Genomic DNA, 15531 nt, shown 5'->3' on the forward strand with positions numbered 1-15531 from the left:
GTTCAGTCTAGATACTGCATCCCACACAAGTTTCACCACAAAGATGACACTCACCCAACACAATCACACAGAACTCGCTGCCGCTCATCTTAGAGGCGCATATAATGACCACATAGGTTGGCAGGCACTGCTGTTGAGGAGGACCCTCAGCCAGAGAGCGCAGCGACTCAGAGATGCCTTCGCCCAAAGAGTTGTTTGTGACCACCACTTGGACGCTGCCGCCAGAGACGCTCGCTTCCAGCCGAGCCAGCCAGGGTAGTTGGAGGGGGGAGATGGCAGGTCCCCCGGGACAGCACAGCATGGCCTTCAAGACTATCTGCTCCAGCTCCTCCCTCAGAGGAATCTGCTCTGAACCTCCAGAGGAAAATTCAAATATGAAAATCTAAAAACACTGGCATGAATCATTTCAGCAACACACACATCTAGCAGTGATTGTCTAGGCTGCTTACCTAAACGTGCAAAATACTGTAGAGTGAGCAGAATCATCGTCTCCACGCTGAGTAACCGGCTGCTGTTGAGCCCCAGAGCCTCCAGGGTTTTATCTGACAGTTGGCTGCTTTTATAGCAGCTGACCAGCAGGGGGCTCACCACTATGTCCCCAACATTTCCATAGAAGTAAGGTAAAGTGCCATGGCCTAAAAACAAAAACTTGGCATTAGATGAACCAGAAAAAAACCCTAACAAACAAACAAAAAAAGCCCACTTAAGATGTGTAAAACATTTAACATTTGAGCTATAAAACTTTGTAAGAAGCTAATTATTATTTTTGACTGAGTCGTTTTTTTGATGTAACATTGCCGTCTTGGTCAGGTCTCCCTTGAAAAATAGTTGTTAATCTTAAGGGGAATTTGTCATTAAATAAAGATTCAATAAATACATAAATAAAACTAAGCAGACCTTATTCCCACTAGCCACTTTATTAGGTACACGTGTTCCACTGTTTAAGGCAAAAAAAAAAAAAAAATCTAACAGGCCATCACATGGCACCCGCTTAAGTTCAGACTGATCCGAAGGGGGAAGAAAAGGGATTTAAGTGACTGAATCTGGCATGGTTTTTTGGTGCTGGGCGTGCTGGTCTGAGCATTTCAGAAACCTACAGAAATTAAGTGTAAATTTTCCACACAACCATCTCTAGGGTTTACAAACAATGGTCCAAATAAGAAAAAAACAAAACAAAACAAAAAAAACACATCCAGTGAGTGTATGAATTTGAGTAAAAAAAGAAGACAGTCCGCTTCGAGCTAATAAAAACTCAGAAAACCACTCGTTACGACCAAGGAATGCAGACGAGCATCTCTGAACACTCAACACGGTGCACCCTGAAGGAGAAAAATATCTGAGGAATGTTTCCAGCACCTTGTTGAATCTATGCCAATAAGAATAAAAGCAGCTCTGAAGACAAAACACGTCTAACCTGGTACTAGCAAAGTGTACCTATTTACTTGACGAAAGTGTATTCAATCGGATTAAGATTTAAAAAGATCCACAAAAATGCATCACACAGATTTTTTTACTGCCTTTTACAGTTTAAGCAAACAAAAAATACAATAATTTGCATTAAAATGGGTTTTATATGCGCTGAAAGGTGATGTTTAATATGAAGAAACATATCAGTGAATTAAAACTGGTACCAATGAGGATGACAGGTCGGACTCCTGCAGAGTTGAGTAGGTTGTCGGGCACGATGACCGTCTCTCCAATGGTGACAGGCTGGGGCTGAATGACGCCTATTACAGGTGGTTGAGGAGAGGCTACTCCTAATACCGGCCCTTAAGGATGATAAAGCAATTACGTGTCAGTACAAACTTTAGCCATAGTTACAGTTTAGGAGATGTTTCAACATGTTTGACATGCAGACAATGCTTCTGAGATACCAATAACAACAAGGATGCAGAAACACGCTGACTGGCTGTGAGTCAAGAAAACATTTTTTAAAAAGTCCCAGTTCCTGTTAACCAAGTCAGAAGGTAAGAAAAACATATTTTTGCTCATTGTCTTTTTCAGTGTTGTTGTATACTTTAACGCTTCAGAGTATGTGTCTCCAGTGCATCTAATGTCAGAACTATTAAGTCCCCTCAGCTCCTCAGGAGTCAGGAGTTGTTCCATAGTGCAGGACAAAAACCTCTGGGGAGGCAGCTTTTAGCTTTCATGGCCTGAACCGCCGGAACAGTCTGGTGACATACCTGAAAGCAGCTAGATGTACTGAAGTCTTTAAATATAAACCTAAAGCCTAACTTTTTGACTGCCGATGCTCTATAGAGATTCGTTTAATTTACTTAATTGTATCTATAACCACAGACTTTTACTCTCAGATTAGTAAGTCAATAGTAAGGATTGCGTGATTATAAACAGTTACTTTATCGAATATTTATTTATCACTTGCTTTACTGACTTCTTGTCAGCATTTTTTTTCTAATTTATTAGTACTAGTTTATGATGCTTTGCAATTACTCATCTTTCTAACTGCTTTTATTTCACTTATGTACACTTAGGGGACACTTTTTAAACTTTGTCTTAAATTGGTCTTCTCTTTTTACCAGTTGCTGTCTTATTATCTGCCTGCTAATTATCTGTAACTAGCCTGTATACAAATAAGACTGATTGTTTTAAAAGGGAAAACTTCAAATTAATTGACTAATATTAGTAAAATAAGCTCCTTATGCGCTGTATACTTTCTTTAAAGAGATGTTTATAGTTACATGTAAACTGGAGAGATGTGAGACATTTAGTGAAGACATAACATTATGTTCATATTTACAGACACATACAGCTGGATAGCTTTATCCTGGTGATCTCACCAGGACACAACACGGATTTAATGATGCTCCTGTTATGGAGAAAAAAATGTGCACATCCTAATTCCTGCAGTGGCTGATTTAGTGGAACAAAAGAACAATTTTTGTTGGTTATTTTATTAGCAACCATGTACACCCTGTTCATTCTGGCCCTTCTGCCCAGATTGCCTTTTTATTATTTCTGTCAGCTCGCCTAAATACACGATGTGGCAGAAATCTCTAATCGTGCAATTCTTTTAAATTCACTTGCCCTACAAACTGTCCAGCTCTATCACCATGGCAATGCTGGGTGAATCATCCTTAACAACCAGAGAGCGTCAGGGACATTAGTGCATACTCATCCTCAAACAGAGGCATGGGGAATGAGGGTGTGCAGACACTTCTCTGCACACACTCCTTTGCACACACATGCTCACCAATCCAGCGTTAATGGATAAAAAAAAAAAAAAAGGAACACTTGGTATAACAGGATAAATTTAAAACCCAGAAGAAAATAAACTGCTCAGCCTCCCCCTCCCCCCATCCCCCTGAAGGTGGCTTAACAAACAAACCTGGAGAACAAACTATTGGCCGAATAGCTGGCACAGGGACAGCTGTTGGCGGGACTGGCACCAACGAGCTGGGATGCCAGCTCCGGTGGCGCTTCTTTGGAGGGCCAGAGTTCATAGCAGACAATACTAAACATTAAAGACAGACAAGTAAGAAAAAATGTCAATACAGAAAATAATTACAAATAACACACTGTACGTATTCAGAAAGGATCCTACCGGGACTATCTCCTAAATCAGCAGTGCGATACCCCTGACCTTGAGGCCCTAAGGACATCTGGGAGGGGCTGAGTAATGGAGGGCGCCCATCAACAGCCAGGCTATTTGTTGGCACATTCACCCGAAGAGCTGTGGGTACTGAAACACAGATTACGCATTAATACAGTTTGTGAAACTGCAACATTGCCGAGATAATAAGCTCACAATAACAACGCTGACACGTTGTTTCTTTTTGGTGTAATGTTTAAACTCAAAGCACTGATTGACTCATTCTAGCCATCTAGTTATAAACTAAAGCCTCGTCTGTGAATGAATCACTACTGAGATTTCTTTACTCTTTAAGTCGTCTGCATGCAGTCACACACCAAATCTACCTTACATGCTTGCAAATCTCACCTGCTCAACTCTATCCATGCTTTTAACTCCTGCAACATTTATGCTACAATCTGTAGATTATCTTTGTGTGTTTTGAAATCATCCCCAATCTGTTTTGACCTGTACCTGACCACTTCCATGCTTTGTGGACTCTGATCTCTGCTCTCCCGTCTTGTTTTGTCTAACTGCCAACTTGCCTGCAAACTTCAGCTTTGTGCTTTTATCAATAATCCACCTTAAAACTGCTCCTGCCTTTCCAGTTTCTGTCACTATGCTGGTCTGCCTCCCTGCTCTCCTTACACAATGGTGCCATGTTGCGATATTTCAGCCTGCAGCACAGTGGCTAACTGCCAGCATGCTACAAAAAGTTGAATGGATAACGAAAAAGCGAACAAGTGATATGCAAATATAAAAATATTTCCCCCAACTATAACTGTCTGCAGAGTAACCAATGAATGAAAATAAGTCAGTACTAACGGCAGGCTATTGATTTCCTATACGTACACTCTTGTAGCAATTGGCCATGTTTCCATCTCATATTCACAGTGTATGCAACACACAAAAACATCAATTGCTATGCGTACCCTTAGCTTGTCAATATAGCAACCTTGTAAAGGAGCTAATAGATAGCAAGGCCTTAAAAAAATCATTATAGCATTTCTTCCTCCAGCATTGACTGGTAAGTAAGCACATGCATGTATCTGTGTGTTTCTAAGCAGTCTGTAGCATAAATCAATCTTATATTCATGAAGGTTTTTTTTTTGTTTTTTTACACAAAGCTTGAGGTAAAGTTTTGCCAGGAGCTAAATTTTAAATTCCAGCACTGAAGCATGGATACATCAGGTATGTGGGACTACAGTTTTTATGTTATCATGTTTATTTCCTACCACATACAGAACAAACTGACATGCACAGCTATAAATGTACCAATCAAACTCTTCACCTATTGGTAGAGTCTTGTTTCCAGGTGTGGAGGCCAGTGGTTTGAGGAAACTACATTCCTGGTTCCCAAAAAAGACAGAGGATGCTTGCGTTGTTCTGGTAGGTGGAGAATCTGTAGATAAAAAGAAAAGCATTACAATATCAAAACACAGCTACTATGCACCCAATGATGCATGGTTCCCTTGTCCACCGACTTCATACGAATGTTTCTGATAACTCTGGATTGTGGCTTTAACACACACCTTTCCTGTGATTGGTCATTTTGTTGCCTTTGGCCTTCAAACAAATGTCAAACTATCAGATCTGTGTCAGTATGAACTGTCAATTGTACAATTATTAACAGACCAGAATTGTCCTTCTCATCAATCGCTCTAGAATACAGTGACCTGAGTTGGAGACAGTGAAGTGAATTATTATGAATTCTACCCTCTGGGCTTTCAAAGCATGAGTGTCAAAAACCTCTGAAGGAGAAGGATGTACCTGAAGGTCGCAGTCACGAGACATCAGGCGAGAGTAATGCCGATACATAGCCCTGCAGCACGGCTGTCTATATTAACGTGCAAGAGCTATGCTTACAAGCAGCATCCAGGTTAAGAACAAATCAATACTATAAGCCCAGGAGGTTTTCCAATCATAGAAGGAACAAGCTCTCGCTGTGAAAGGTCAAAGAAGAACAACATCTCCTTGAAGAGTCAACATGGTTATTCTATAAATAACCAGAGCTTTATTTAATTGTTTGCTTTTAAATTCCTGCATTTATTTTCACCTGCATTACCAAAAAAGTAGCCAAGTTGATAAGAGGATGCTTTTCAAAAGCATAAAATAAACCAAGCCTTCTCCTTGACTGTCTCCGATTTGAATACTATTTTAGGGCAGAAAATTCGAACACTTCCAAAGATTTCAGTGAAATTTTAGCTTCAGATATTAAAAATATTATGATTATGAAAAATAATCCGAATCAAACAAAATTTATCAGAATCTGTAGACTGGAACAGATACACTAACAAAAGTAAGCATTGGCTAGTTAGCCATCGTGGTAAACTGAAAAATCTGGTTAAAATGTACTAAAAACTAACAAACTTTTACTATTTGTAATTTACTTCTAATAAAATGTCACTATGCAGCCAGAATACACATCAAAGCACTGCCGCAACCAAATGCAGTGGCACACGACCAACAAAGCCTCATAAATAGCTTAATGCAGCGAGATGGTGTTTCAAGCTCAACTCTTATATTTCAGAGCTTAGCAACCAAAACCTATAGCAACAGCACAAGCTGTCAGCATATAATCAACTGAAACAATATCACTTTGGTGGAATAGATAAATGTATACTGTCATTATTACGCTACACTTGATGACTTGAAGTCCAGACTTATTTACACAGTTTATAAACTTCCCTGAAAGTGCGACAGATTATCTTACTGTGAATTAACATCTATCCATCCATTAAATTTGAAACTCTAATAGATCTGTTTGAGTGTAAGTTTGACAGGACCAAAAAAACACAACAAACCATGCCCAGCTATGGGAGATGAAACTCTCTGGGTGGCCTTAGCATCCTGCTGGGCTAATTAATCTTTCAGTTTAGCCACATCGTTCAAGTTTCTCTCAGTTTCTGTCTCTTTTGCTGTCTTTGTGCCAAAATAATGATTATACATAAATAAGCAAAACAATAATAATTGAGTAAGAAGCAAGGCTTGCTGACTTGGAGTTTGGGGTGAGATTTAAGCTGCTAAATGAGAAACATCATAAAACATCTTTGTATTGTATTTTTTTGTAAAAGGGGGTAATAAAACAACTGCCTGTGTGTATTTATTTTTTTAAACATACATAAAATCTACAAGAGTTCCTCACTGGCTTTAATTTTACAGCCATTTTTACATGTTATACGATCATAGTGTAGTGCTTTAAACACTTGCCTAAGATGCCTGGATCATTCACAGGAGGAGACAAAAGGGGATGAAAAAAAAGGAAAAACAACCTTATTAAACAGGAGTAGGTGAAATTTGTTAACTTCTTTTGTAAACTTTACACACTCACAATTAATGCTACTTACTTGAGTTATCGTTAAATTTCAGCTGCTGACTTGCAGGTTTAACTCTGCTGTGTAAAAACGTAGGCAACACTGCAGAGTATAATCTCACCTGAAAGGGAAAAAGGAGAGGAGCTGTGTCCGCTGGCACCTCCATTTTCTTTACTGCTAAGAGAAGACGACGAGCCGGGTTTGGAGGTTGATGCGCTGCTGAGAAACTGGCGCGTTTTACCGTCTAAGAAACAGAGGAAGGAGAAACAAACAAACAAAACTCATCAAACCCTCACAAAATGCAGTGTAAGATAAAAGTTTGATATACTTTACATACATCTTTAGAAAGTCTGGAGTCTGTAGTGTATATTTACCTTTCCAGCAGATGAGGGGTCCTTTGCACAAAGCACCCTGAGAATTCTTCACCAGGTAGTATTTTAAGTGCTTCTGCTTTTTGGGCTGTGTGGAAAGTTTCAGGTTGATGTGATTGGAAAACTCGGTGAAGTATCTGAATCCCTTTTCACCACAGCCCACACAGTTTCCTGAAAAACCTGCAAGACATAAAAATGCAACAATTACATTGCTTTCCAAACATTTGCAGGCTAATGCATGACCTGTGCCAGCTAGCAACAGAGCGTGCTCAGTTCAGCAGGAACTTGGCTCATTACGTCAATTCTGGCTTGTTTACTTGATCCGAACACTCGGGAACACACTGACCTAAAAGTGCATTTTTCCCATTCTCGTCAGGCAAAAAACGCCGGTCCACGGCGCACACCAAGATGTGCTCAGGAACAGTGGGGGACTTGGCACCGACCAGCTCGAAGCCTGCTGGGACTTCGATGGGCTCTGTTGCTATGGAGACTAGGCGGAGGTCTTTCCCGGCCTGACAGAAGCCTGAGAGATGAGGAGGAGGAAATTTTTTTAAGTAAACAGTAGATTAAGAGATGTAATAATAAACAAATAAAGTTTCTACAAAAATTTAATACATCTGGCATGCTTGTTAAAAATTCTGGAACAGCAACACAACACAACACTCCTGAGATCATACTAATGAATTCACAACGTTTGCATTCACATGCCAGATTAACACCTATGAGTAATTTCGAATCACCAATAAACCTAACCTCACTAACTGTTTGTCTTTGGATTGTGGGACTAAGCCAGAGTACCCGGACAGAACCCACACAGACACGGGGAGAACATGCAAACTCCACACAGAAATGCCCCAGGGGGGTGGGATTTGATAAGCAAAAGAGAATGGATGGATGGATGGATGCATAGAGGTCATACCATCCAGGGTGCAGCAGCCATCCGGTGCAGGAGCTTGCAGGTAGGGAAGTGGAGGGCTGCTGGTGTCCGAGTCGTCTTCGTCTTCCAGCTCCTCCAGATCGTTGGAAGAGTTGCCATTCACAAGCTCGTGCCCTGGGTGCTCCCTGCCATGGAGTGCTACGCCAGCTTTCGACTTCATATCAACTACAAAAATGTAAGATTATTTTTACTAAAAATTTAACTGCATTTTAAGAAATACTTCAACAGAAAAGTGGAATGTTTAGTGAACCCTCTGACAAAATTTAAATATATGCTACATAAGGCTAAGTCTCTAAAGCACTAGCTGTCCAATGAACTCAATATAGTTCAAACTGATTTTTTTCCAGCTTGCTGTGAGCTTCTTACCTTCCATGTTACCAGGATACGTCTCAGGCTCTAAGTACAGCTGTGTGAAGATGGGTTGTGGATCCCCGCTGCTCGAGCGCAGGGACGCCTCAATTGAGTTGTGGAGAGCCTCCTCAAATCGGGCAGACTTCAGCTGCCCTGCGTATGAATTCCCCATTATCTGTGGGAGCAGAGAGAGGGGGAGAGAAAAGAGGAGCATGAGGAAATGAATACAGTCATGGTTTTTCTCATCTCAAGTTATTGATTATTTCCTGTGTGCTAATAGCAAGCTCAACAGAGAGCCAAAATCTAAAAAGCAACAGATCTCTGAAGAAAATGTACTCATGTTTCAAATAAACACTACTGTGCTCTGATGGTGTGAGTCAAATTTTGTTTTTATTGAAAACTGCTAATCAACTACCACCTGGCGCAACCAGCTTAAATATTTCAGAACCAATATGGGTTTATGCATCAAGCTGCACAAGCCTAAAATGCAGGATGAATCTCCAAGCTCAGATCTCATCACAGACATGAAGCATGACCCACGTTTTATATTTTAGAACTTTATAAAAGTTAAATCCAACAGATCCAGGCTCCATCCAACCACAAGCCCGAACTGGATGCTAAAATCTACATGATCTCATGTGAACAACGTTCATTTTTCTACAAAAATGTGCAAACTTTGCTCAGTTTGGCTTCTCAGAATTTGAACTGTTGGTCAGAAAAAACCTACATTTGAAGTCAATCATTAAAAAAAAACCTGACACATATGAAATGTTAAAATAATCTTTAGCTGCAGTGATCTTTCCTGTTAATGATAAAAATGTTTAGTCTACTAGACAGTGTCAGTAGTAGCACAAAGCACAAACCACACACACACACACACACACACACACACTTTACTTTGTCGATGTCAGTCAAAACATAATGGCCAAGGCCAATCCTTTTTTCCTATCCCTTTTTGGCCTCGCTCTTTTGCTCTTTGCCGTTACTCTGCCTGCACTCCCACCCACCCCCTTCCTAGTGTCCACTCAGTGACATCTGCTGAGGTCGGCCGCGTGGGCCCGTGGTTGGCCGACTCTTTGCTAGCAGGTGGCAGCTGGACAGAGGGCTGAGCATGTGGTCTCAGAGAAGCCAGCAAGAGAAGAAAACAGAGGGCAGGAGAAACAGAAAGCACTCCAAGTGTGGAAAAAAGAAAGCTTCACTTACTGAACAGCACTTCAGTGTCCATTTATTAAAGACGCCTAATCAAACTCAAAGCTTTCAGCTTGTCAAAACATCTCAGCAGAGACAAAGTTTTAATTGCTGCATTCTTGAAACACGGGTTTGGCCTGAAATGCCTCATGTTTGTCCTTGGACTACATTTGACCAGTTTAGCCTTCAGCTGTTTGGAGGAAAAACTCCTCATTAAGGTCTGAGATCCCACACAGCTGTGACATGACAACAGTATGTGCTTTAGATGTGTGTGTGTGTAAGTAACAAAATAAACAAAAAGTACTAATTATGACTGACTGAATATATCAGTCGGTGAATAAATATCTACAGTTTTCACACAAAACAAAGAAACTCCTAACGTTGTTTATAATATTGTAAATAAGAGGTAAGGTGGAAATTAAGCTGATCACAGTTTGCCTTGAAGGTGCAATTTTGCCCGTGCCTGGACAGGTTTCAGACTCAATATTTACTTAACAACCTTCCTGGGGAGGAATTTGACCAACCCAGACAAAAGACAAGATTAACAGTGCCTGACTGTGCTGTGGAAGAGATAAGCAGCTTAAGAGAACGAAGCTACAGTACTTCTTGCTTAACTGATGGAGGAAGGTGGCTGCACAGAGAAACAATGACTAATGGCTAAATGAAAAAAGAAAGAAAGAAAGAAAGAAGCTGGGTGCCTGAGGACATTTGTAGCCATTGCCTGTTCGTTTTGAATGTCAAAACAGGCTCCGGAGACTTCTCTGCTTGGCTGAGTGTGAAGCCCCACTGGACAGATTTGTCATTAACCCAGCCTGGGCGAGGTGAATCCCAAAAATGACCTTTTACCACCTGTGCAACTTAAAACAAAGCGTGACTGTGGTAGGGGTCACTTAACGGGTGTTGTGACTCAGGTGGTTGCTAAGGTCAGCTGCAGTGGTGGAGGGTATTTCAGGTCAGCAGCTGAAGTGTGCCTGATGGCTGGTTAAACATAATGAGCAGAAGAAGCAGTTTAATGTTCAAAGACTAATGGCCAATGCTGGGAAGTCACGTCAATGAATGGTGACTTTAAAACTGCCTTTCAGGCTGTCAGATGGTCAGTCAAGGCCGTTCCACAGCTCCTGGGTGGCATCAACAGATTGCATGAATGTGACCCTGGGTCAGAAAAGGCTAATCTAATCCTCACTCAGAGGGTTGGAGAAGACCACTACGGACAAAATGAGCTGCAGAGAGTGAAATCTGAAATTCTCAGAGAGGAAACATTAGCATCACATAAAACCCCCCCAAAAAAACAGGCTGACTTACGCAGTCAGACTGTTCCCAGGTGTGACAGGACTCTGCTACATGCTGGATCGCTATCACTCGGCAGAAATTTCCATCAAAGGCATGTCACTCCCTCGTTGCTTGAAGACCTGAGGGAAAGCAGCAGGAAGATTGAAGATTAGCTCAGAGTGTTTAACTATGCTAAGGGTTTCTCCAGATAGTTGAAATTATACTTTCTGTGCTTGAATGTTAAATCAGGATGTTCATAAAAAGAACGTGCTAGTTACAGACAAAACCCCCCACAAAACATCTATAATGTTTAAACAAACAAACTAAAAATAAACAATTATATCCAGTGTATTTACTTTATACTAAATAATAAAACATAATTGATGAGTCTACTTTTTGGCCATTTGAGGGGGAAAAAAAACTACAGCTGTTTGGAAATCCCCCCCAAAATGATTTAAGCTGCAACTAATACCCACAGTCCAAAGGGCATGCTTATTCACAAAATGAATGAGGGCACTTTTAACCACTCAGACATTAAGTGCAGCTCAGCCTGTGGCATGTGTACATGTATAGCTGTGTAGAAAGCCCACTATTACGTTTCCCCGGCCCCGAGGCCATTTTCATAAAGTACAACTGGGTGTTGCTGCAGCACTCAACACACAGTCAATACCCTCTGAATGGCTTTAAGTTACTTTGACCCTTTGACAAAGTATTGTTTAGCCAATCAGGCTTTGATATAACAGAAGCAAAGTTCCTTTCAAAACATTGACAGCCAAAATCTACCCAGTCATCACCTCTGACTGTACAAATATTCTGTTCAAAAAAGAAAAAAAAGTAGTAGCTTGTCTGGGGTCCAAGTCCTTCAAATAGAAAGTGCACACAACCTGGTTCAACTTGTATTTACCCATTTAGTGAATGATTAGCCAGCGTGATGGAGTGCATCAGAGACTTAAAAACATCAGCGTGTCACAAAGCAGAAGCGTATCCGCCTGCAACACCGATACAACAGAACTGCCTACCAAAAAAGAAAAGAAAATTGAAATACAACTCTGGTTTATGTTTTGCCCTCCCACAAGTGTTCCCGCAGCTGTTGATGTAAAACTCAAACCTAAGCTCTTGCAACCGGCTAATTACCCAGGGAGCAGAGTCTTTAAATATTTTGATGCTTATCTGGTTGTGACGGGTAGACATCACAACAGGAGGCAGAGATGACTCTGGAGATGAAGCTGAAGAAGCCATAAATTTAGACACAAAAACAAGACAAGCCCGAGGTGCTGCATAATAAAGTTCTGTTTTTCCAGTGATGTAACGTGAGAAAATATTCAGACTTAAGTGCTGTTTTAGTTTGTTTCTTAAGCAAATTTCTTGAAAGTGGGACAGGATTAAGCTAATGGTTAAAGACAATGCTTCTTAAATGCATGCAAGCACAGCCCAACTATAAAATATACATCCATTATTAATACAATGGCAGTATGTTCTGTTTAGATAGGTTGATACAAAAATGCATATATATAAAAAAATAATAATTTAGGTAAAAAAAAAAAAAACACAATTGTTTAAGAAATTTTACTTTGATCTGTCAACATGTGCAGTCTTGAAAAAATGTTGGGGAAAAAAAATTGCAGCCAAAACTTTTTTTAATCTTGAAAATGAAATCTTGTTTACTACATTCAGTTTAAAAAAAGGGAAATTCAACATTAACTAAGAGGTGTGAATTTTCTTCAATTGGTGAGTACACTACAAAGCTAAAATGAGATTCTCCTCTTGACAACTTCGCACAAAAATAAGTAAAGCTTGCTTAGAATTAATGTTCCCATCTCATATTTTTGTTGTAGCTGATGCGCTATTTGTGAAATCTCTTCTTACACAATATGCGATCCGTTAAAGATCAAAACCATATCAGAGCTTTACCCTGAAAAGAAGTCAGATCAAAAGTTCATTAAATTGAACCAATCTTACTTTTGACCCGGAATTTTCTTTCTCTGCAGGCTCCTTTTGTTTCTTGCTCAGCTGCATAATTACATTACAATGTTTAAACAGAGGGAAAGAGGCAGGATTAAACTTGCTTACCCTCCACCCATTTTAATAACATTGTGATTTAGCATATGCTTTGCAGCAAAGTCAAACAAATGCAAGGTAATGTGTTTTGTCTAACATTGCATTTATAAAAAGGAAAAGATGTTGATATCAAGCAATTAAACTTGACACTTGGCCTTTATTTGACGTTTGCTAATCAAACAAACGCAGCTAGCTGAAAATGAGTTAATTCAGGGTTTGAATGAAATTAGCCAGTTTTAAGGGGAATTTCATAAATATATATTTACACCTCGCTGTTGCACAAATTCGGGAAAAATTTCAACACACACTTAACATTAAAAAGGCCACTTTCTCTGACATGAGAGAAAAAGTGATGGGGGCTGGAGAGGGGGGCGGTGAGAATAAAACAAACTGAATGAGGTACTAAAAAAAACCCGTACCAATAATGCTGAATCAGGGCCACATGTGACACACAGCACAGTTTTAAGAAGCTTCTGCTGTACCTTCCATGACTCCTCGAGCAGCTTAAAATTCCAATCAAGTGTAGTAAATCCCAAACGTGAAGCCACCTGTTTAAATATCATCCATGTTAAATAGTAAATCCTTTTATTTTTTGATATCCAGGCAGCATATGGAGTTTCAGTCCTTTCTGGTAGCCACCTTTGTCATTATCCTCTACAGAGAACTGGAAATCCCACTCTTTCCCTTGTTGCAGCAGAAACCCTCCCTCCTCTTTCTCTCTCTCTCTCCCATGCAAACAAACACACACACACAGCGACCTCCCCCTAGGCCTTCCTCCGTCCCACGCCATTTGCCAAAGAGGGAGGGTATCCATTGGGGGCTCATTCATTACAGCCCTGCTGACCCCCCGTGGTGACAGATGCTCTTGGAGGCCTGCAGAGCTCTCTATGTGTGTGTGTGTGTGTTGGGGGGAGACGACAAAGGAGAGGGCCTACATTTCCCCGCTGCCACGTGTGACCCCCAGCACGTTAAGACATCCTGCATGGGCACTGTGTCATGTGGAAGTTTTCATTTTCAAAAAGAATGAAGCAAAGAGAGGGGAGGGGGGCACAAGTCTTTAAATCAAACTTTCTATCCTATGCTCAACTCAATCTCTCACGGCCACACCCAGCTTTTTATTGTTTTTTTGTGTGTGTGTGTGTGTGTGTGTGTGGGAGAGACTCCAGAACCAGAAAGGATCTGTCCCCGACAAGAATGTCAGGTCAGCTTTGGCATTTTGTCTCCATAGCCCTTACCCAGGATTGACCCCACATTAGGCTTTTACTCCTGCTATAAATACCAGGAGGCTCATCTGGTCAAAATAAATAAACAGAAATGCACCACAAATCAACAGGCGCTGGCAGATGTTGGGGAACTGTATGTCATTACAGCCCAGTGATCACAGTTGGCAACATGACAAGGCCAACATGACCTCAGTCTACACCGTATTTTCTTGAGTCAGGTTGAAAACACTCAAACTTTCTCTTTCTGGGGTAGCGGAAATTCTGCAACACCTTTAATTACCTGACTTTTAATGGGAAAGACAATTGGCTATCTGTCTATCTGTAGTAGCAGGAAACTGTTCACCGTTTCTAATGGGTGGAAAATGCAAGAATATTTTGCTCTGGCCTTCAACATGTAGAGTCAGTATGATTTGTGCAGCATCCAAAGGCTTCTGTGTTTGTTTTCTTGCTGAAATGTTTGCAAGAATTTGTCAGGTAAACAGCAAGTGAACTCACATGTACTTGCCAGCAGGGAAGAAACAGTCGACAGTGACCCTAGGATTCTAGGTCTCTTGCTTTCATACAGACATTTGATCATTTTGGCTTAAAAATGCTATTTTTAAGACGAGACGACTTCCAACAAGTCATAAAATACTAACATGGTTTTATCATAAATGACTCCATTATCTGATATCTTCCTTTACTGGCCCGGGTTCCTGCTTCACTGAGCCATGTGACTGACGTTCCAGTTCATTACCACAGACACGGTCAACAGTTGTTTTAATCAAGTTGTGTGGAGCTCTTCTCACCTCCTCTCCATTGCAGCGCATTCAGTGTGACGGCTGCTGTAAACCACCACACGAACCAATCAGGGCATTCATTAGTGCTTCATGCACTCATTTCACTCAGTCAGACATTTGTCTAAATGCTGGGTTTGAGTTTGACTGTGAAATTTTCCAAGCAACTGCTGATTTAGACCAGACTTAGTAAATCAGAGTGACTCACAGGCGTTTTATTAAATTATAATTGGCATTTTTGGGTGGTAAACACAGACTACCTGCAGTAGTCCATCCATTGCAATGAAAGTGAAATTTTGACAAAGATCCAACTGACACCAGCACAACCGCAAGTTCAACTGGGGGAAAAGAGCTGTCAGCGTGATTTATCGCTAAGCCTCTGACTTTGACATGGCCTGTCCTAAATAGCCCATTTAAAATGGAGATAATGAGTAAACCCCGCATTTTCTTTGGCC

The 15531-nt window shown here is 40.7% G+C and overlaps 1 protein-coding gene across 14 annotated transcripts in view; it reads right to left on the minus strand.

Moving 5' to 3' along the window:
- Positions 1-15531, minus strand: part of greb1l (GREB1 like retinoic acid receptor coactivator) — a 47162-nt gene that overhangs the window by 13494 nt on the left and 18137 nt on the right. For 9 of the 14 annotated variants that reach the window (XR_014272801.1, XM_082513888.1, XM_082513880.1 and 6 more), the window contains 12 exons: positions 11053-11159; positions 8578-8737; positions 8194-8376; positions 7621-7797; positions 7278-7454; positions 7025-7147; positions 4881-4991; positions 3563-3700; positions 3347-3472; positions 1632-1769; positions 450-635; positions 55-354 (listed from right to left, as the gene is read on the minus strand). Coding sequence is in view for 13 of the 14 variants with exons in the window: in XM_082513888.1 (XP_082370014.1) it covers positions 55-354; positions 450-635; positions 1632-1769; positions 3347-3472; positions 3563-3700; positions 4881-4991; positions 7025-7147; positions 7278-7454; positions 7621-7797; positions 8194-8376; positions 8578-8734 (1816 nt within the window). In the remaining variant the exon portion in view is untranslated. Of the gene's footprint in view, positions 1-54; positions 355-449; positions 636-1631; positions 1770-3346; positions 3473-3562; positions 3701-4880; positions 4992-7024; positions 7148-7277; positions 7455-7620; positions 7798-8193; positions 8377-8577; positions 8738-11052; positions 11160-12978; positions 13065-13496; positions 13777-15531 lie in introns of those variants that run through there. The other 5 variants (XM_082513878.1, XM_082513881.1, XM_082513883.1 and 2 more) reach the window with 4 other exon arrangements.

Source organism: Aulonocara stuartgranti, assembly GCF_965226115.1.
Source record: "Aulonocara stuartgranti genome assembly, chromosome: 18".
Classification (NCBI taxonomy): Eukaryota; Metazoa; Chordata; class Actinopteri; order Cichliformes; family Cichlidae; genus Aulonocara; species Aulonocara stuartgranti.